The 23,167-nt window shown below is 40.2% G+C and overlaps 1 protein-coding gene across 1 annotated transcript in view; it reads left to right on the forward strand.

Annotated features, from left to right (window-relative positions):
* Window positions 1-23,167, forward strand: part of Kif5c (kinesin family member 5C) — a gene marked incomplete at its 5' end in the record, with an annotated part of 102,143 nt that overhangs the window by 45,350 nt on the left and 33,626 nt on the right. Inside the window, 5 exon segments of the mRNA XM_048811957.1 lie at window positions 4,370-4,545; window positions 10,718-10,786; window positions 12,458-12,664; window positions 14,797-14,943; window positions 21,094-21,282. Of these exon segments, the coding sequence (XP_048667914.1) occupies window positions 4,370-4,545; window positions 10,718-10,786; window positions 12,458-12,664; window positions 14,797-14,943; window positions 21,094-21,282 (788 nt within the window).

Consider the following 23,167-nt stretch of genomic DNA (forward strand, 5'->3'; position numbering starts at 1 on the left):
TGTGTTTGAGATATCTAATTTGCCAGGCCCTCTTTTCTCTTTTTGAGAGCGTAACCAAATTGTAATAAAAATACTGACCGCTTGGAGAACCTTGTGGCCTGTTCAAGAGGCCCTGAATGTAAAGAGGGTGGGAGTCCCAGGTGATCAGTTTATTAGAAAATTACTTTGGAAGGGATTAGAGAATGTCTTAAGCTACTTACAGTATTTTTAGGAACTAAGGTGAGGGATGCTATTTGTATGCAAAATAATCTCTTAAAGGAGTGCTTTTTTTTTTTTTTAAACCTCACGTTTATATAATGACATCTTTTAGCCAGCTGCTCTTACCCATCTGGCAACTTAAAGGTTTCCTTTTAGTTTCTTTGATATAGAAATTACTTACTGTTAGGGTTGCTACTGGGCCTGTTTAATTGGTATTAAAACGAAACACCTCGTTTGCCAGATCTGCAGTGGTTTCTGGCGGAAGCTGTGAGTGACCAGCAAATCTCTGCCCTGGAGTTGTTGAGAGAATGCAATTACCTCTCTATGTTCTCCGAGGTTTTAGGGACTCAGCTTATGAAAAGGATAACTAGCTTGTTGCTATTTCATGTGTGAAATTTTAATGAATTCCTGGCAGTCTAATGATTTTCTTTTTTGGAAAGAAAATAGAAAACAACCAAAAAAACCTATTTTAGAATTTTTAACTAATAGACCTAATGAGAATTTTTGATTAGTCTATCATTCTCGTCTATTGCAATTGATGGATTTCTATTTTTTGTAGAAACATTATTTATGCTCTCTGGGGGTTTTCATTTTATAATTAGAATGCTCTGGAAGCCTTATAGGTATGCTCCAAATGAGTGCTCCTGTGTAAACACAAATCTTTTTAGTCCTTAAAGGTAATTACATCTGACAGTAGTAAATGCCAGAATGCTTATTTGAAGAAGGGTAAGGTTTCTGGTGGTGGGGGGAAGCCTTTCAGTGTAGAAAATCAGATGCTTTCCAGTAGTATAAGCTCTTTCCTTACAGATAGCAGGCATGCGCCTGAGGGTCTAGGCTAAGAGATATCAACCTTTAATGCAGAGGGAGAATAAAAAAAAGTGCTAATTTTTATTTGGTGGTCCTTCTCCCACTAGCAGATTTCAGGGCATTATTCCTCCAGGGTTTGTTTGCAGCTGTCTTCCTCATTACAATCAGTTATTTCGTAATCACCTAGCGGGGGCTTCTCCGGAGACTCAGTCCACTGCAGTGCAGGGAATATTCTTGATTAACATGGTGAGATTGCCATGGAGACAGATTGCCTGGTGTCAGGTCTTGCACGGTGTTGGGAATTTACAGTCCCCGACGTCTTTGTGAGCTGGACAGTGCAGTTATCAGGGGTGCTTCTGGAAGTCATTTTCTCGGTCCTTTGAAGGGCAGTGGTATTTGGGAAACCAGCTCTTGGTTCCTCTTTGGGCAGGAGCTGTGCTGCTTTTGTTTGTGCGTGTTGCTGCTTTGTTCTTCGAAGTCTGAAAGGCTGCTGCAAAAAAATAATCCTGACTGCCTGACCTTTAGAATACAGACTGGCAAGAGCTTGCTGTTTAGATGTAGCTTTGTGGGAGACATGTTGGTGCTTTGATTCAGAGAACTGTTCAAGAGAAACCAGAAAGTCTGCTGTGGACTTCAAATATTGTTTTAATAACAATAAAAATAAACCAGAAAGAGACTTGCATAACTATATATATTGTGTGTGTGTGTGTGTGTGTGTGTGTTTTCCCTTTTTGGAACTGAGGTCCAACCACAAAGGTATTGTGAAAACACTAGAAACACTAATCTCAGAATAAGTAAAAATAATAATTTATCTGCCAAGCCTAAAATTTTGCACATTTGTCAGGAAGAAGCGGAGGTCTGAGATGGACTTTAAACAATAACACCTTTTCTGCTTTTTATATATACTGTCTTCATCTATCTTTAGAACAACTATGATGAAGGCATTATTATTACCTCCCCTATGCAAGAAGCAATCAAGAGGTTAAGCAGAAGTTTGGCTTGTGAGTCATTAGACCTGTAGCTTTAGCAGCTGCCAAAGAACTGGAGGTATTTATGAGTGTTCATTGATCACTTCCAGGGTCTTGTAGCTGCGTTGACTAGCTTGTTGGACCTCAGTAATCTAATTCCTCAATGGAAGAAGAGTGCAGTTTTAGGGAGAGTTAGACCTATGACTTTTGGCCAGAATAGGTTACATGCTGCTAAGATCACAGAGTTCATCCCTGACCCCTGTCTGCCCAGAGGAGTCAAAAAACACACTGGCAGCTCCTTAGTTCACCCCAGCCTCATGATATCAAAGCATCTTCAGCCATTTGGAACCAAAGAACACAGAGAATATGGGAATATGTCTTTTCCAGATGCTTTTGTTATCTCTTTCGTGGGGTGACTTGGCCCCTGGATAATATGTTTATGGTCTGGCTGGTTTCTGGTCCAGTACAGTTAAGATTTTTCACTTTCATCATGCTTACGTGGGAAGATCAAATTCATAGTGCAGTGGATTTCCCTGTCCCCAAATTTAGCAGCTCTACCTGAAAAGATAGAGGTTCAGTCAGGAACTAAGTAGAGGAAGAACATTTGCCAAGTGTTAGTGGGAGAAGGATCCAAGTTAGAATGGAGGGGAAAGGGGACTTTAAAGTTTTAATGTATGTTCTGTGTTACTTGAGTTGTTTATGTTGAGAATGTGTCCTGAATTATTTGTGTGGCTAAAAAATGTCCTTTAATCCGTCCATCCATCCATCTATCCATCCATCCACCTTACTGCTTTTTATGGCCCATGGATTTAGCCGACTGAGGAGAATATAGATGTTTAATTGGATGAAATCCAGTCTGCACACTAAGGTTGTTGATGGATGTTTTAAGTCAGGAATTGGAACTGAATGAAATATTGATTTGGTTCAGGTTCAGTTCAAAGGCTACTCTTATATTCTGGTTTTGTTTCAGGTCAGTAATTTTAGAAAAACTCTCAGGTATGGTGCAGTCTAGTTCAAAAGGGAAAAAAGAGTTGACTCAGGTTTGTATTCAGCAAAGCAATAGTTTTTCCTTCAAATTGCTGCTTCAGATGGATCTGTGATACAAAAGTGAAACCATGGGGTTAATTTTACCAGACATTGGGACCTATGTACATACCATTTTGTCATTATCTAGTGAAGTAATGGAATGGAAAGCAGCAAAACTAAGCCATCACACAGTGTTTTGTTTATGTTGAAGTAAAGTGTAAAGTGGGTTCCTTGAGGCATGAGACATAGCATTACTGAAGGCACAGATTAGGATCTGTTCTACTTTTTTGTTTTTAATTCTCTCTGGTTCTGGGGAGTTTGCCTGGGGAACTTTCACAAGATGGATTTTATGGGCTGAGAACCTGAGTGAGGCATGGAACATCACAGACACTCACTGGCTGTAGTGAAATGAGTGTGAAGTTGGTGGTAAACATTGTGATGGAGAAGTGTTTGCTTTGGGTTTGCTTTCCAAGTAGATACTTGAGAGACACAGTTGAGCTCTGTGGTTTTCATTGAATCTGTCTCCATGCACTCTGTCTTTGCAAGGTGATTTTCTTGTTGGTAATAGCCATTGACCAGCTTAAGAATTGTACCTATTCCTCAATTTGCATTGTCAAATTTGGCAGTGCTTCCTCTGAAGGCCCTAATAAACACTCCTGAGCAGACTGCGAAGTGGTGGGAAGGTTCTTTGTACCATATTCTGGATTGGCTGTTGTTTTCTTTTCCTGGACTACCTGACATCACAGGAAACTATTCTGCTTGAACTCTCTAGCAGAGCCAATTAATTCTGACTTCCTAGGGGAGAGTGGAGCGGTGGAAAGTGTGTTCCCACAGTGCTAGTCGAAGCCCCCCACTTCTTCTGGTAGGCTCAGAGATTCTCAGATTGGGAGGATTTAGGGCCTACAGTGTTCTGTTTAAACAATGGTGTTGTGCTCCTTGATTTGGCTGTTTCTACTAATGGAACAGTAACATAATTAATTGGTAATTAGCATGCCTCAGAGGTCTGTTTCCCTTTGAATCTGTCACTAGAGAGAATGTGATTCTAAGTAAAGCCTCAGCATATTTCTCAACAAAAGCAAAGTATGTGCAAAAAATTTGAGGCATTGCTGAAAATTGGATTAGTTAAGAGCTTGTGTGGTCTGTGGAACCAGTAGGCAATGCATCAAGGGGGAGGGGTAGTCTTCTTCCTCAGACTAATTTTGGTCAATTAACTCTGACCTTTATTATCAAAGAAAGAGCACAGAATAACTTTATACTAGAGCTCTTCCTCTCTGTATTTTTCACCAGGAATGACTATTTTTAGAACTCTTCCTGGAGAGTTGAAGGCTCAGTTTCTTTTACGTCCAACGCCCCTTGGCTGTGTTTTGCAGGAGAAGCTGTGCCTGAGGATGAGCAGATCAGTGCCAAGGACCAGAAGAACTTGGAGCCCTGTGATAACACGCCCATCATAGACAACATCGCTCCTGTTGTTGCTGGCATCTCTACAGAGGAGAAGGAGAAGTATGAAGAGGAGATCTCCAGTCTCTACAGACAACTGGATGATAAGGTCTGTAGCCAGAGGTTTACAGTGCACGGGTGTGGAGAGTAAAGATCCCAGACAGCGTCAAATCTGTGGAAATATGTAGGGTTACAGAACAATCTTGATGTTTATCTTCCTAATACTTCCTAGTTCTGGATCCCACAGGCTCAGGGAGCTTGGTTCTTGTGAAATGGGAGTTTAATTGAAAGAGCAGGATGTTGGCTTAGACACAGGCAGGTCCTATTTAGTCTTCGCCTCCAGAGATTGGACTTGGCTGACCACTGTGTGGAAGAAGGGGTAGGTGAGTGTGTGTGGCCTTTGCTTGTGTGTATCTTTCTTTCCTCCCTTGGCCCATCCCTCAACAGTTGCCCCCCAACTAGGATCAAGGATGGCGGCTCAACAGTGAATTTAATCATACCTCTAAGGCCCTGGGATGGGAAGCTAAGTGCCGACTGATGGTTTACTTCATTTGTGAAGCTGTTTTCAGAGGCAGTTTATTGAAGTAGTTTGTACATGCTCATTGGGGATGTTTAATTTTATGACAAACTTTTGGGACTCAAATAGTCATGTAAATGCATAAGTTGGAATAGAGGAAAAGACACCTTGAAGAACATGTATCATTCATTCCCAATAAAGGTCGAGTTAGAAATCCCAGAGGCATAGGAAATGAAATTGGCATTTCATGTGATCTTGGCTTATTGCCCTTGGAATATTCTAAATCCTTTCAGTTCTTTTCATCAAGGTTGCTGATATTTTTAGTCTGATTTAATCTTTTCTGCTGTGGTTCAGCTCAGAGTGCTTGGGGACACCTCTGGCTTGGATGAAACAGCTTTGTTATGTTAAAGTCACCATTAATCTTGCAGGTCTCTCTCTTTGGGGTAAAGCTCAGAGCCTGCCATCACCTTTACAAGCTGAATGTGACTGGTTGCCCGAAGGAAGCTAGTTCTGCTTGTTTGTGATTCTGGGAGTTTGCATTATAACCACAGCATTAAACTAGGGTCACCCCTTCCCTGTTGAATGGCCACTGCAGGTTTGGCTAGAAGTCCAATGTGCTATATCCATTGCACCATAGTCCTTCCCCTTCCCCTTCCCAGAACAGTCTTAATAAAATCTTCACTCCCTTGAGCGCGGGGTCACTCGCCCTTCACAGTTTGGAATACAGTCATCTTCCTTTTCTACCCAGTTTAAGTAAAACCTGAAAGATAAAATGGAGATAACTAGTAAGTTAAAAGTTTATGCAATTTCTTGATTTCTCCTAAGAATTTCTGCTGTTTAAATAGTCAAGACAGTTAGACTATGTGCATAGTTTTTCCTGTTTTATGATCAATGGGCTCAAGGAATAGTTTTAGGAAACCACAGAGCATCTTAGATGAGATGAGGACCTGACTCCACGTTCCAGGCTTCTGAGAATAGATGCCAGCCACGACTGGAATTGGCATAGTGCGCCTTGGTGGCTGTAGAGCTTTCATTGATTAGCATATCTGTCTTGTAGCCATGGGAACTGAGCCCAGAGATGAGAAAATGCTGTCTGAGACAGTCACTTAGTGACCAAAGAACTGGCTCGAGGATCTCTCTCTCCTTATGGCTGGCCTAGGGCATTTTCATTTTTCCTTTTTACATTTTTGTTGGTGCATAATATTTATATATATTAGTGAGATTCACTGTGACATATTAAATCTTGCTTATGGCATAATTTAGTCAGTGTCATTGCTGGCTATCCGCCTTTTCCCTTCCCTCCTCTCCACTGGTCTTTACCTCTGACTGTCCTACTGGTTTCCCTTCTAGTTTTATGAGATTCCCTTTTATGCCCTCCAGCTTCCACATTTGAGAGAAAGCATACAACCCTTGACTTTCTGAGGATTTCTCCCATTTTATAGACTCTCTCTCATGCTTTTAATTGTTTCCTTTGTAGTGCAGAAGCTTTATAATTTGATGCCTTTCTGTTTACTAATACGTGGTGTTGTTTTCTGAGCTTTAGGAGTCTTTTTGAGAAAGTTGTTGGTGCCAACATGTTGGAACATTACCTGTGTTTTATTCTAATTTTGCTTAACATGTTGTTCTGTGGTTTCATTTATTTTTCTGAAAATTACAATTTTTTTTTTTAATGGCTGAAAAAACTCCATTGTGTATATGCCACATTTCCTTTTATCCGTTCATCTGCTTACGGACACCTAGGCTGCTTTTATAACTTGGCTATTATGAATGGGTATGCATGTATTGCTATAATATGCTGACTTTAATTCTTTTGGATAAATACTAAGGGGCAGTAGAGCTGGGACATACATAAGGTGGTTTCATTTCCAGTCTTTTGAGGAACCTCCATACTGATTTCCATAGTGGTTGTATTAATTTACAATTCCAACAACAGTGTAAGGGTCCCTTTTCCCCCATGTGTTTGCCAGCACTTATTATTATTTATATTCTTGATGATTTCCATTCAACTGGAGTGAGATGAAATCCCAGTGTAGTTTTGATATGCATTTCCCTGACGGCTAAAGATGTTGAACATGGGTTTTCATATATTTGTTGGTCATTTGTATTTTCTTGAGTAATGTCTGTTTAGTTCACTTGCCCATTTATAGATTGGGTCATTTGTATTTTTGATGTTAAGTTTTTTGAGTCTTTGTATTTTGGATATTAATCCTCCAGTGGATTTCTCCCATTTTGTAGACTCTCTCTCATGCTTTTAATTGTTTCCTTTGTAGTGCAGAAGCTTTATAATTTGATGCCTTTCTGTTTACTAATACGTGGTGTTGTTTTCTGAGCTTTAGGAGTCTTATTGAGAAAGTTGTTAATGCCAACATGTTGGAACATTGACCTGTGTTTTATTCTAACATTTGCAAAATTTGTTTTAATTCCTGGATCTTTAATTTATTTTTGAGTTAACTTTTGTCTAAGGTGAGTGGTGGGGATCTAGTTTCATTCTTCTACATATGGATATTCGGTTTTCATAGGGCATTTTCTAATATGTCATTTGCCTACAGCACATGCCTTGATAGCCTGGCAAAGCACACAATGTGAGGATAGCATCTGTGGTCCACTGTAGGATGGTACTGATAGATGTGGGAGCGAACCAAGCCCCAAAGCCTCAGCCTTAGAGGGACCAAGGCTAGTGGTCTGCCCCTAGTAATTCTGGGCCAGGACTGCCTGATCATGGCTTATCAACTGCTGTTCTTACGTGACCTCTCAAAGGTTCTAGAAGATATTTCTAAGCTTCCGATGATGAAAGTGGTTAAATACCTTAAGAATACATGAGTTGGGGCATGGCATCTTTATGAACATTAAATAGTAGAACTCAAACTTTCTGGGTCTAGGTGAGACATTAACCCAGGGTAGTTATATGATTTATCCAAGTTCACATCACCTACAGGTGGTGGAGCTGGAACAAGGTTATGCATCTTCTGATTCCTAATCCAGTGCTCATCTCGTTTTGGCCTGAGCCCTTTAAATGAGAAACTGGTCAACCCCGGTGAATCTATCTAGGCTACATTGGGAGGAAGACTACCTAGTTTCCTCTTTGCTGCCCTATGTCCCCCTGTGCTGTGCCTCTAGGGACCTAAAGACAGGTATCCCCAATGTAGTGCTGGGTGGTAGAAAAGCACACACTGTGGCATCTGGCCTGCGACCCATCAGGCCTAGGACAAAGCCCTCCTAAGGGTGCTTTTCTCATCTGTAACACAGGGTCCCTAGCTCTTGCTTCCAAAGCTAGCAGTGGGGATTTCAAGTCTCTGGCACGCAGCAGGCGCTGGGTAAATATTAGCTCCTTCTATTTTGGTCTTCTGGATTTTGTTTGCTTGAGGGAGAAGCCACATCATCTGTGGTATTGAAGCGGTGGTGATGCCTAGGGGTATCGAGAGCAGTTACAACGGAACAAATTGGAGTTGGCATCCTCCTTGTTCCTAGTCACCTCTCCAATCCTACTGTGCTGAGGTGAAATAAGTGTGAGCAGAAGTGTAATTTGATTACTTATTACACTAATTACCATTGCAGGGAAAATATCTTTATAATTAAGGTGACCAGTGACCTTTTAATAACCATGATCGACCTTTTAATAACCAGTTCCCTATTTGTGGAGCTCTAAGTGTCATTTCATATATAAGAAAATTGAATATCTGAAAAGTGCTTTGAAATCTGCTTTCTGTGGACTAGATCTGAGTGAGCTTACTGTCCTGAGAGATATGCTTAACCGTAGAGCAAATGCACAGCAAACCTTATTCTGAAAGTTTTGAGTCATTTTAAAAATAATCACAATTGACTACACCAATTTCTTAGAAAATTGCCTTAGTAAAGTGTAAATGTAGTTTAGGAAATGTCTCTAGTGCAAATGATGCATGTCCTTTATAATAATCCTTGCTCTTCAGCCTTCCAGGTAGGGCCTAGAGGCCTAGGTTTTTCTTTGTACCTTAAAAGTCTGAGTGTCCCAGCTTGTCACCTGTGAGGAAGGAAGTTTGCATCTGAGACAAGCACGTCTCATCTTTGAGATGAGCACAGTCTAAGAACAAAGCGTCCACTCCCTGCTTTGCTTCTTTTGTTGTTCCTATCACTTGGAGTGTTGTTTATTTGTCCTGGGGGAGAGATGGCGGCACCCTGATGTTAAACTCCTGGGGTCTTTTATGTTAAGTTGTTTAATATTTATGTGCGGAGGAGCACAGATACAACTGCTCCTGGTAACTGACAAGCTAAGTTTATAAGGTAGAACAGAAAATATGTCCTACAAAATAGTCTGCTAATTGGAGAAGTACCATTTTGAGGCCATTTCACCCTGGTATAATTTCTCTAATTCTCCTGCCAATGATCTAGTTTGGGGAGAAAGGTCATCAGGATTTTGCAGAACCAAATTATGAAACATGGATGTAGAAAGCTTGGTGGAAAAGGGTCTTTTTGAGTAGTGGAGGAAAACCAAAAGATGAAAACCTAAGAAAAAGGAGATGCAGAGTCTATGCTGTTGATTTTAAAATGTTCTTGGTCTTTGTTTGTGACAATGAGTTCACCTGATTTACACAGATGCATTGACCCCACCAAACAGGCTGGGAATTTCCATGGAAAACTGAGGTTCAAGGACCCAGGCACTCCAGTTCACCCCTCTTTGCCTTACCTCTGAAAAAAACACTCTGAAAAGGCAGAAAGCATAGTACAGGGTGTTTTTAAAATCTTGTTTTGTTTTTTAATGGGCTTTTGGTGAAAGCACATAGGGGTGGGACCTGGTACCAAGAGAAATCTAATAATACTGAACTGGATTTGACTCTGGGGATAGACCAAAGAAGTGTTATCAAATAGGATTTTTCTCCTATTCCTAAGAGAGAGGCAAATATGGAGCCAGGTTGTCATTTTTCACAGGCTGTGCTTAAAATTTCCTTTGAAATCATGAAAATAGCCCGAGAAGACAGTTTCTTTTGCAGTCAGGCGTCATCGCTGGCTGCTTCGCCTGCACTGGGGGTGGACCGCGTCTAGGGACAGCAGAGGTGTTTGTGCAGCATTGAGGGGTGGCAGTGGGTGGCCTTGCCTTTGTGGCAGCAACACCTAGTGGCAGGAAATGCAAGTGAGAAGAGCCAGATGCCTTTCTCACCAGTGACAGCCTGGGAAAGCAAGCATCAATGCCGTTGGATCCCCAGCTGCCTTCAGGGTTTTTTTAAAACTGATAAGAAAAACAAGTTCCAATCAAGGGGGGAGGTCTGCTAGTGCCCAAGGTGAACTTGCTAGTAAATATTTTTAAAGTCTTAAGTAAAAGCCTCCATGTGAAAAGATGTGAAAATGCTGGTCTTTCCTCCCTGTCGCATGGCGGCTTTCCTGGTCACTGATGTGTTTGACCAGATTTGGGACATTGATACATTATGGTACCGATGGTTGGAGATTCACTCCCTTATTGTTTGAATTAGGAATTCACTGTCAATATCTTTGTGCCAGGAAGGATTTCTCCAAAGTTCCTTTTAGTTCCCAAGCCCTAGTTTCTCTGACTTCTGGGAGAGCAGGGATTGGGTTGAATGCATAGGATCTCGTACTTCTCAGACTATTCAGATATTTCACCTGGCTGGGAAAGGTGGGAGAAGTATTCTAATTCCCAAAGGTCCCAGCACCATTTTCCGCATCTTATTAGCAAGCCCCTGGTTGGCATCCAGGTGTCCGACTGTCATCGGGAAACCAGGATATAAAAAAATGGCATAACTAACCAAAAAAAATTCACCATAATGTTTTGTTTCAGGATGATGAAATTAACCAGCAGAGCCAGCTGGCTGAAAAGCTAAAGCAACAGATGTTGGATCAGGATGAGGTAAAGACTACAATAAATTCTTTTATATAGAGTTCTTTTATTATTCTTTGTTGTTGATGTTTGTTCCAGAAATTTAATTTGTAAAGAATTTTTATTTTTAAATCACTGAATCATGTGGAAATTTCTTGGTAGATTTCCTTTCAATGCCTGTTAAAAGCTGATTGGGGCTAAATTTAGAAAATAAATGTCTGACTTTGTAGAGCTCTGGGGTTTTGAGAATAAGTAACTGCTTGTTACCATCGGTCCTGGAAAAGCAGAGATCTCTCTCTTGGTAGTTAGGCAAGGGTGGTTCTATTTTGCTTGGACCCAGCACTCAGGGGTCCTGCTATTTTAGGCTATTTTGAATCTGCATATCAGCTGGCTTGAGTCTTAGGTGTAGACCCTGTTTTCCTGCTGTCCTGTAGGGAATCAAAAGCAAAAACAAAATGAAAAGTAGAAGGTAGAGGAAGGGAAAGTAAAGAGAAAAGGAGCCCCAGTGCTGTGTTAGCATATATTTCATACACATAAAAAGGAGGCAAATTGTTTTCAGTCTCTTCCTGATAGCATTCAATTCTGTAGTAAATGCCTTTTTGCACTGTGTTTGCCAGTATTTTACAAACAGGAACCTAAGCAAAGGACAGCCAGCCATTCTATCAGACACAGACCATTAGTAATTCCCTTGCTGAGGATTGCCTGAGTACTTTTTGTCTTTGGTGCCTTAAGGTGCTTTCTGCTTCATTGATAGAAGGCTGCAGCTGGGACCCACGGTGCAGTGACAGCAGGTGGCAGGGGTTGACGTCCCAGGTCCCAGCCCTCCACAGACATCATCATCTCTGTAACCATTTCCTTCCTCTTCCTCTTTGTTTCTTTTCATCTCTCCAGTGCAATGATTTATGCCTTCTGCCCAAACATTTCCCTCAGGGAGACAGTCTATGCCTTTGTAATCAAATGAACCGCAGGTAATTGATTTCTATCTTTCTAGCTGAGGTCTTTCACTGGCCCAGTGTTTCCTGTGTTCTACCTCCTAGGCTATTCCTTGTCATTCCCAACATTGGGACAGCTGCCTGGGATAAATTTCCTTTTTTGCTACAGTTCAGTCTCTAACATTTTTATTTTTCTATACTATCAAGACATTATCTATTCATTATAGGAAAATCAGAAAATAACAACAGGAGCAAAGATGCTGACAAACCCAGACATTCTCTTTTAATCAGTGTGAATGTTCAGGGTACATCCTTCTGTGCATTCTTGATGCACATTAAGAAAAACTTACTGACTGCCTCTTTAATACAGTTTTGGTCAACTTTGAAATCCACCTGTTTACCATAAAAAATATGATGATGTTGTAAAAGCTATATACGTATTATTATAATCCTTAGAAATGATTCCCCCATTTTTGGTTTAATGTGGAATATCTGGACAACTACAATGTGCAGTGATTTTTGATGTGTCATTCATTCTTTGATTTAAGTATACACAGCTTTAAATGAACAAAGAAAAAGGGAACAGATTTTCAAAATAACATTTAGAAAATATTTAGCATCTGCAACATATAGTAGAGTTTCCTGTCATCCTAGCTTTTCCAACGTGTTCTCTTGTATTTTGCTTTAATATTACTTTATTTTGGATAAAACAAAGATCAGAACTATTTGAGTAGTAACTTCACAATTTCCATGCGGTCTCATTTCCCAGCTTTTAGCTTCCACGAGAAGAGACTATGAGAAGATACAGGAGGAGCTGACCCGACTCCAGATCGAGAACGAGGCAGCCAAAGATGAGGTGAAAGAGGTTCTCCAGGCTCTGGAGGAGCTGGCTGTCAATTATGACCAGAAGTCGCAGGAAGTGGAGGACAAGACCAGGGCCAATGAGCAGCTGACAGATGAACTGGCCCAGAAAACGGTTGGAGCATTTCTACCTAGGGGGTGGGACTTCCTCAGCTGCCATTCTTGTACTTACATTGACATTTGTTGACAGTGCCGAGGAAGGCAGTTGGCCAAATGCTTATTCAGTGTTAGATGCATTCTCTGAGGTCCCTCCAATCATTGATATACTTTATGGAAGTGACTTGTCGACTCATCCTGGAACTGCTTTTCCCAACTAATTTATATCCCAGAAATTTGTAGCATTAGCAAGTACACCTTGTGAAAATAGTCAAGAGAGTATAGACTTAGGAGCCAGACAAGTCCTGGTTAAATTTGACTTCATAACTCATAGACCTTGGTGAAGGCATTTAAGCTTCTTGAGTATTCATTCCTTTATCTACAAAAATGGCAACAGCATGCTCTTTGTATGTTGTGGGCATTAGTGAGTTTATGTAAAGCACTTTTCAGAGATCTGTGCATATCCTACAAGATCAATAAGTAAACCTCACAGCATTGTTATTAACAGGCAAGAATTGGGGGACCTGCAATGCATTCTTCCTGTTTATACCTTCCTGAATGAAATCCCTTCTTTCCCCTCAGCTATTTCTCTCAGCTGTTACCTTCAGAAGCCTGGAACTAAGCTGTCTCTGTTTGTTTGCTGTCCAATTTTAGCCAATGTTTCAGTCGGCATGTTTCCTTATTCTCAGATTCTCCCAGTGAAAAGATGCTGTGGGTTTTGCATGAGCTACGTGCAGGCAAACAGGGCCAGTAAACAGCTGATGAAGTGGCTGGTGGTGGGCTGTGTCCTTTTCTACTGAGAAAATGGGTGGTGAAGCTGAGTGGCTATCACCTGCTGCTGCCCTTGGCACCTCTACTAATGACCTGGTATCATGCGATTGTGGTCAGCCTGCTTTGTGGAAAACATCCAGTCCTTCTGGGCCAGGAGGAGCAGCAGATGGCACAGGAAAGTGCTGATCCTAGGACTGCAAAGCTGACAGGAAATGCTGCTCGTCCCATACATTCAGCTGCACAGAGACACCAATCTAGTGGCTTCCCAACGTGGGGACCCTGCTTTTGTGGATCTTAAAAACAAGATGAAATAAATAGTTGGCAGCAATGCCAAACCAAACTAAGCAAACCCATCCAGAAGTCACTTAGGAACTGAGACTTTAGGTTTTCTCTGCCTAGTGTTTTCTCCAGGATTCTTTTAACTAGTCATTGGCATTATTTCCTTCTCAAAACAATGAAACAGTTTCCATAATAAAATTCTAACTTTCTGTCAAACCAAGGTACTATTAGACTGGATTAGAACACTATTTTTAGTCAGATCATTAAAAAAGTCAGATCATTAAAAAATTCTCTGGTGAAATAGCTGCCTGTGGGAGAATTGCATAAATGTCTTTGAATTAGCCTCCACAGCTTTAGGGGTAGGGGAATTATTTCTCTGTAGGCTGAGTTAATACCAAGAGACCAAAATATGGCTATTCAATTGATGTTGGCAGTTAGTTAAGGATATGTACATGAAGGATGGGAAAGAGAAGAGTTTGTTAAAGTTTGGAAAGAAAATAGAACATTTGTTATTTATTAAGAATCTATCTCTTGTTGAACTTAACTAATTTTGAAAAAATAAGTAAATAGTGTTTAATTCAGCTTCACTGTGAAGATTAGGAGATTTTTCTAAGTTGTTTTCTAAACTCGTTAGTGTTCCTCTGGGCCATCTCATCCAGACCTATCTATTATTATAAAGTAGGTGGGAATGTGGAAGTGGTCCAAGGAGAAGGTTTTTTTTTAGGGAGTGGAGGTGGGGACACTTGTAGGTTGTTTGGACCCTGAAAAAAAACATCTGGTGGTAGGAAGAAGTGATTCAATGTTATAAACCCAAGGGTTCCAGTTTTAGCTTTATTTATTTTTCAATAACTGATTTCACTGACCTGGGAATTGTTGTCTGATATATAGACATATGATCAGGCCACGTGATATTGATATAAAATTCTTTTTATCAAAGAATACAGTGTTGTGTTACAGTTTGCCTCAAAAAGACTCTATGTTGAAATCACAGGAAACGATAAAAGAGCTCCATCTTACATGAAGCTGTTATTATTTACAAGGTTGCGTGCATGATATTGATGGGCAACTCTTTTAACTTGTGGTCGGATTTTGTTTTTTCAGACTACATTGACAACCACGCAGAGAGAGCTGAGCCAGCTACAAGAGCTTAGCAACCACCAGAAAAAGAGGGCTACTGAGATCCTGAATCTGCTGCTGAAGGATCTGGGGGAGATAGGTGGAATTATTGGCACCAATGACGTGAAGACTGTAAGTCAGCCCTCTTTTTATTCTCTACCCCTTTTTCATAGTGTGGTTGTGAGTTAGCAGCCTTTGCATATAATTCTTTTAAGCATCCAATGCTTAGCATCCACAAGGTGCTGGGAAATATTTGAATGAGTGAGTGTTGCCATGAGGAGGATAAAAATAACTTCTCAAATCTAGGGAAGGTCTTCAAATGATAGTTGGCCTTATACAAATTGGTTTATTCCTTAGACTTATTTGCTAATATCACAGAAGTTTGGAATCAAATGGCTTAAGCCACAGTTTTACTCTCAGAATAGTATTTCTCCTTTTCCATAAGAACCCACTGCAGTGAAAATTCTCCATCCAATCAGTATGAATTAGGAAATGTTTCAGGGAAAGTAATAGGATTCTAACCATGGTTTAAGAAATAAAACTGCATTTATTTATCCACACTATGAGAAGTCAGGAATCTTATTATTCAGTGTGATCTGGCCCCATTTCAGAACTACAGAATCAAAATTTAATGAGATTCTTTTGCTGATTAAGATTTGAGAAGCATATTTTGGTTCAGTGAAGTGGCTTGATAATGTCAAGAACTCAGTCTTTCTATTTCCTTTCTGCTTTCAGCCTGTTTGTTCCCTTTTCATACCCTTAGGATTTTGCATCATAGTGGCAAGATAGCTGCTATGGCACCCTCCAATGCGTCCTCACTCAACCACATCCCAAACAGGGTGGGCTGAAAAGCCTGACTACTTTCACCCAGGAGGGAAATAATCCCAGAAGTCCCCAGCACACTTTCCCTTATACTTCATTGGTCAGAATTGAATCACGTGACTACCCCAAATCACAAGGCCAAGGGAAGCTGGGAGATCAAGGAGAATGGGATTATACAATTGGTCTAAACCAAGCATCGCCCATCCCTTGGGGTTGGGTACATTGGTGTTCCTGATGTCAATGGAGTAAAAGAGAGAGCCCATTATGATCATTAACTGGAAAAAACAGGATAGAGACACTTAAAAAATCAGCTTTACTGAGGTATAAATTACATAAAGTAAGCTTCACATATTTAAAGTGTACAGTTTGAGAAGTTTTGACGGGTACAGACTTGAAGCCATCACCAATCTTTAAGGGAATGAACGTATCTACTGGTCCCCAAAGCATGTGAGGCTAATGGTGGTCTGTTCTGTTTCGTTGATCTGATCTTTATGCCAATACCACAACATGTTGATAATCATAGATTTAAAATAATACAGCACCTATGCAGAGTGCTCATTGATAAATATGTGTTGGTTTTATTGAGCTGGGGAATGATGTTATACCCCTGAGATTCCTCCTCACAAATCAGTAAAATGGAATTTTTTGAGTTTAGCCATTTTATCTTTAAAAGGCTGAATTTCATGTCAAAATGCCTAGTGGGAACACTCTGGCTGTGAGACGGGATTGTTAAATACTAGAAAAGGCTCCCAAGATTAGTTTTCCATCTATAGACTATTTTGGGAAACAGAAAGTTACCCTTGGATGGTGGAACAGGTCTAGGCTTAGGGTATACAACCTCTGGTCAACGTCATTGTTTCGTAAACCTCTGTTGTAACTGACTGTTTCATGGATCCTTGTGAATGAACCTAATTTTAGCACAGAATTTCCAGGTACTATAGGGTTAATCCTATTAAGTTCCAGTTTGGTGGTTTTATATTTGAGGATTTAATTTTTAGAACCATATGTTGGTGTTGAGCAATAAAATTCTGACACTGGGTTGATTAAATGGCCCTCACAATATGAAGGCATAGTTGATTTATGAGAAGTTGGCGCCTGCTGCTGATAACGATAAAGGAAGGTATTTTTATGCTAAGTTCTAAAATAGAGCTGATGAAAATGCTAATGAAATCAAAGAGTGTCTGGGTGCTTTGGCATTAAAAAGAAAGTCCTTACCTTTGGGAATCTGAAGTATGATTGAGATTATTTTTAAATACTCACTTGGATGCTTTGGAGATTATTTTTGGATTCCAGACATTGGATGCCCCAGTTAATTTCATTGATAACTCTTGCTTACAGATCATTATGTTCTTAGTCCTCCTGGTTTTGGTTTTTCCTTATAATTATAATTTAATCATTGGGGCAATGAGAGCTGTCAGAGGCTGCATGACTTTGGCTTTGGGCAGGTTGCTGTGCTTCTCTGGCCTTTTTTTTTTCCTAATTTGTAAAATGGTCAGATGAGCCTCATAGATTGTGAGCTCAGACGTTACATGACTTCTGCACATACTGGTTAGGTTTATCATTATAGGTACAGGTATTTTTCTTATTGGTTATGACTTTCAACTGATATGGTAGTTATTTTGACATAGGAAAATAGGCTGATCAAGAATGTCTGTGTCAGTGATCTTTTATTTTCTTTCTAAGACCCTTCTCAGTTCTCACAATTCATTGCATCATGGTAGCAAGATAGCTGCTGTGGCACCCATCATAGACTCAAAAGACTCAGGAGGTCTTTCCTGGTAGGGCTGTATGGTAGGAGAACAGATGGCTGTGCGAATCTCCCTCGGCCCTCATGGCAGAATACGACAGACCGGAACATCCAGGGAACCCAAAACAAAACAAAACAAACAAAAATAAAAACACTACCATATTTCCTTACGTCAGTGGTGTCTTGAAACATTTCCAGAGTCCAGGCAATATTATTTTGTCAGTGTAACAAGATGAGCCTAGTAAATGAAAAGATGAGCCAGTGTTAATCGTCCAGGTGTGTTAGCACTCACTATGTTGCTGGGCATTTTTTTTTTTTTTTTAAAACCAAAGATGTCTAGGAGTCTAGACAGAAACTGAATAGAAAGATAAAATGATATGTACAATTATTATGTTTCAATTAAAAAATTTAAAAGGAAGTGTTATACAAAAACACTGTTTTTCAAAAAGCCCTGTTAATGTAGGAACTTTCAGAGTTTGTACAATGATTGGATGATGAGAACTGTAACCTAATCAGTCCATCCTAGTTTGAATGGACTAATTGGGTGGAACTGTAGGCAGGTGGGGTATGGCTAGAGGTGGGTTACTAGGGTTGTACCCTGGAAGCCTCTTCCCCACTTTCTTTCTGCTTCCTGACCCTTTTACGAACTAAGCAGCTTTCCTCTGCTGAGTCCTTTTGCCATGACCTGCTGCCTCACCTTGGGCCCAGAGCAATGGACTGAGATCTCTGAAATAAACTTTTCTTCCTCTAAGTTTTTCTTGTTGTGTATTTTGGTCACAGTGATACAAAAGCTGACTAAAACAGGAAGACAGTGGAGGTACAGCAAATGAACTGTATTGGGTTGACCGCCTAATTTCTTTTTCCCACATTGATTTCTTTTAGTCTGGTTCTGGGAATATGAATAATCACTTCACTTCACTTTCACTTGGTCTAGAAATGACAATACTTTCTCCCCTTCCATGGTCATTCCATGCTTGAGAGACTTAGGGTGGTTGTGGGGTTGACTCATTTCTAGGCAGGTAGAAGGGGCAGGTTCTACTTCCCATTTAACTTCACTATGGTGCAGTCTTTCTAGCTGGATTGGTCACTAGTACAAGACCATATGGTCTGGTGTATACTGCTGGGGGCATTGTCAGTCCTTGAGAGAGTTAAAAATAAATAATATTTTAGCAGCAAGCCCTGGTTTACTCTTTTTGAAATAACAGTGTGTTGGAATTACTGCAAACTCTTAAACACAAACTACTAAATATATGCCCTCTGTAGTGGTAAGAAGCCTCATAGTTAAAAACCATTTGTTTGGGGTGTTCTTTTGTCATCAAGCATGGACTCAAAATCTCCTTTTAGATCTCCTCGGACAAGAGTAATCTTCAAAGTCTTGTTTGGGAAAAGAAATGCTCAGCTGTCAGTTGGCAGCAAGCCTATCATGTGTATATATTTACTCTTCCCCAGCTTACCTGGTATGTTAGTTAACTTTTTCTCTCTGTAACCAAAAGACTGGACAACAACAACTTATACAAGGAAAAGTTTACTTTGGGCTTTATTTCGGTTTCCTAGGTTCATGGCAGAAGTTGCAGTGGAGGAAAGAGGCTGAGCTCATGGCTGCCAGGAAACAGAGAGATTGAGGTGCCAAGAACAAAATATAAACCCCAAAGGCATGTCCCCAGGAACCTACTTCTTCCAGTGCACTAGTCCTTTCAAATGATTAATCCACCAAGTGGACTATTCACAGCTATCATCATCTAATAAAATGTCATTTCCGATTGTTCCTGCCTTATCTCACACATGAGCTTTAAGGGGGCACCTCATGCTACACCGTAACATCTGGGCACAGAAGACCAAGAGTCCTATTTTGACAGACCCAGGGGATAAGAGGGGTATGTTCTCTTCCCAGGATGCCCAGGCTGCTGACTCAGCAGCATCTCCTATCAGAAGCTAGTATAGGCTCTGAGTCCCACCTGGAAGACATGATGTTCTGTGTCCGTCTACAGAGCCGGGCGATGCATAGGTACACCTGGCTGGGCTTTGGAAGATGTTCTGCATTCTTGTTCCATGCTGGGACATAGGCAGAAAAATAAAATTGAACTTAAATATTGTAGGCTTTTCTCACCTAACATCTCCAGGCTCTTGGATTATAAAGGGATGTAATGAGGGGTGGTGTTGGTATGCAAATCTTTGGCAGTTAGAAATCCAACTAGCTGAGCAAGAACTTCCATGAAGATAGAGTTACAACTGGTACTTGTAGATTTTAATCCTGTTAACGTAGATTCTGCCTTGTGTTGATTGATGTTGGTGGTGTCATTATTAAGTACTGTATTGTTATTGATTTTTTTTTTTTTTTGGTACTGGGGATTGAATCCAGAGGCACTTTACCACCGAGCTATGTCCCCAGTCTTTTCTGAGACAGGGTCTTTCTGATTTGCCCAGGTTGGCCTCAAACTTGCAATCCTCCCTCCTTAGCCTCTTGAGTAGCTGGGATTAGTGGCTTTTGCCAGTGCATCTGGTCTGTTGTTGAATTCTTATGGGAAGGCTGACACCAAGGTACAGGCACTCAGAACTGATTATTAGTTACTAATTTTCATATTAGCTACTAATTTTCAGAGCTGATAGCCAATTTCATTTTCCCATCTCTCAAACGTTTACTTAAAAAGTAGATATGTACTGAATTAATGACAAGTGGGTGGTGAGAGTATGCTGTGGAATATAAAAAAAAAGCAAGCAAACAAACAACAACAACAACAACAAACAAAAAACAAACAACAACAAAAAAACATACCTGAGTCAGTCCTGCTGGATTCTGTATGGCACTTTTCCTGAGGTGCGAGGCTGCCCTCTGGTGGTTAAACAAAGTACAAACAGTTCTTGTTCATTTGGCCAATTGCCCTTCCAGACCTGATTGCATCTTAGCAGATGCAAATATCTTGCATGTCTATCTCAAATATCTTGCTACAACTTTTGTTTCCAATAGAAATTTGAAACTTAGAAAATATACAGAAAATATACATCACAGGGGAATGCTGACTGTCAGAATCTTCTGTTCTAATGGTAAATTTCAACTGTTGTTCTCAGATTACTGTCTGCTTGGCATGAAAAGGCAAAGAAAAGTTGATTGGTAGCCATGAAAAGTCATGCACGAAAACTTCAAGAGGAGACTTTAAAATGAATTCACATTGTCAAGGACTTTATAGGAAGTCCTTTTCTGTCGTTGCTTATAGAAACATTGAAGGCATTAGACTACTTCTCTAACTGAATAGGCAAACTATGGAGAACATGATCAAAATTTTGATTTGTGTTTTTATAGACATTAAAGGTCATCTGTAGGAACATTGGGCCCCACTGTTATTATAGAGAGACAAGGTGTAGGGCATTAAACAGAACACAGCACAGTTCTGAAGTTATCTCCTTTCTGAAACCTTCAGTGCCTTTTCTCCTGATGTCATCTCTTTTATCTTAAAGATCAATCCTAATGAAAAACCTGGTTAATTGAGGATTATATTTAGCAGAGGTTTTCAATTGGATGTTTCACCTGAGGTCTCAAGAGAACTTGGGGTTGAACGCGTAGTACTTTCCCGAGAACATTTTCAGCTTGCTCCATGATTAAAGATGCTTAGCCAGACATCTATGGACATCTTGAGCATCCATGGTCAGGATTCAGGGGATTCTGTGAGCCTCTGGAAACGGCAGTGATATTTGAGTGTGTTCCCTGCTGTGCTCAGCTGGCAGATGTGAATGGAGTCATTGAAGAGGAGTTCACCATGGCCCGCCTATATATCAGCAAGATGAAGTCAGAGGTCAAGTCCCTGGTGAACCGCAGCAAACAGCTTGAGAGTGCCCAGATGGATTCCAATAGGAAGATGAGCGCCAGTGAGCGGGAGCTGGCAGCCTGCCAGCTGCTTATCTCCCAGGTAGGCCACCCTTTCCTCTCATGTCACACCTGGTCCTCTTGAGATCTGCTCCCCTCCGTGCCCTTACTGGTGCTGATGGGACATAATGGTGACTGTTGATGCACTTTGCTTTACATAACCATGACCTCCCCAGGCAATGACAGCCCAGGAGCCCAGTCCCTCCTCACCCCTCCCCACCTCCCCTGCCCCTTCCCCTACTCCTTCTCCTTGCCAGAAATGATGAGCAAACTTTGTTTTTTTAAAAAATTGCAGAATAATACTAGCAGCTTACAGTTAGTTAAGAGATTCAGTGACCCTTGACATATATTTTTACTTACAAAACGGTGACATGGCCACCATACCAGTTGTTCGGGGTTTAGGAACAAGACGTTGCAACATCTGGAAAGAAGAGAAGAACAACAAATTGCAGTAGCAGGGACTATAGGAGCTGGCCCTGAAAGCAGCTTGGGTTTCTTAAAACTAGATTTCTTTGTGTGAATCACATGAATCCCCTTGAGACTGTTCTCTTTTTAAAGGATGTATGTCTATATCTCCATCTATCTATAGATGGCTAGATAAGTAGGCATATATAATGTTTGGATAAGATTGGGTGGAATCTCTAAAACTCTTATCAATACAAAATTTCTGAATCCTTTAATTTCTATAAATATATGATTTAAGATGGGAAAGCAGAAACTATTGCTGCTGCTATTATTAATATTAATATAGTATCATGTAGCTCTTCATCGAGTGTTTACTGTGTGCTGTACACTGTGCTAAGCACTTCACATGATCTTCCTCACTTGATCTTCAAAAATTCCCTGGTAGGCAGGATTTATTATTGTTTCTCTTTTTCAGGTAAGAAAACTGAGATTGAGATTAAATGTATTTTCAAACAGCCAGTAAATGGTGGTGGAGCTGGGGACTCTAACCAAAGTGTTTTTGAACCCAAAGCCCACGTCTCAGGATTTTTAATTTGCTCAATGAGCAAGGCTACTTTTTGTCTTATTGGAAAGGCATTTTTGTTCTAGTAAGGTAGTTTTAGAAAACAGTAACCTAGTTTCTTGGGCTGCCACTGATATCTGGGCTTGCCATTGGGGGTTGAGGTTTCTCTGAGTGGTCCAGTTGTGTGTGGCTCATGGCCTTATGCTAGGCACAAAAATGGCTGGTCATACCAACAAAGATTGGTGCCTCCAATAGTACTGAGAGACAGACAGAAGCATGCTTCATTCTGGTGTGCTTTTAAGCATAATAATATGTAATCATGGAAACATCTCCAACTCCTTGTCTGAATGGCTCCACCAGGTTCCATTTTATAACTAACATAATAGACAAAACTGTATTAGAAAAGATTTATCACTGCTAGTAGATGACATTGAGGTTGATATGCTCATACATTGTTCATAAAAGTATAATTTGGTTAGTGCATTTGGAAAGTGCTCAGGAAATACAAAAACCATAAATATGTAAGAATATTTTGGTCCAATAATTTTACTTCTACTAATTTTCATTGATAATGAAAATGAAGATTTTTCATTTCATATGATATTAGCACTTCCTGATTAAAAATATTAAAAGCTATGCACAAGCTGTTTAATATAGCATTATTTTACATTAGAATCAAATAAATTACCCAACTATAACAAAGTTACATGGAAGAATATTATGCAGCTCCTATTACGAAAATCCATAAAACCTAGCCATTTGGAAAGTATAATTATATAAAGTTAAGTGAAAATGAAAATGCTGAGTTATAGATCTTTGTTATGCTTTGCAACTTTGTAAAGTATATATGCCCCTACAGCTAACACTAGGACTATGAAAGGGAAATAGTTGATAAATTAGAGTGGTTTCTGAGCAAAATTTATGCCACCTTTTCTGGATGCTATATATTTTTCTAATTTAT

The sequence above is a fragment of the Marmota marmota genome, unplaced genomic scaffold (assembly GCF_001458135.2).
Source record: "Marmota marmota marmota unplaced genomic scaffold, marMar, whole genome shotgun sequence".
Lineage (NCBI taxonomy): Eukaryota > Metazoa > Chordata > Mammalia > Rodentia > Sciuridae > Marmota > Marmota marmota.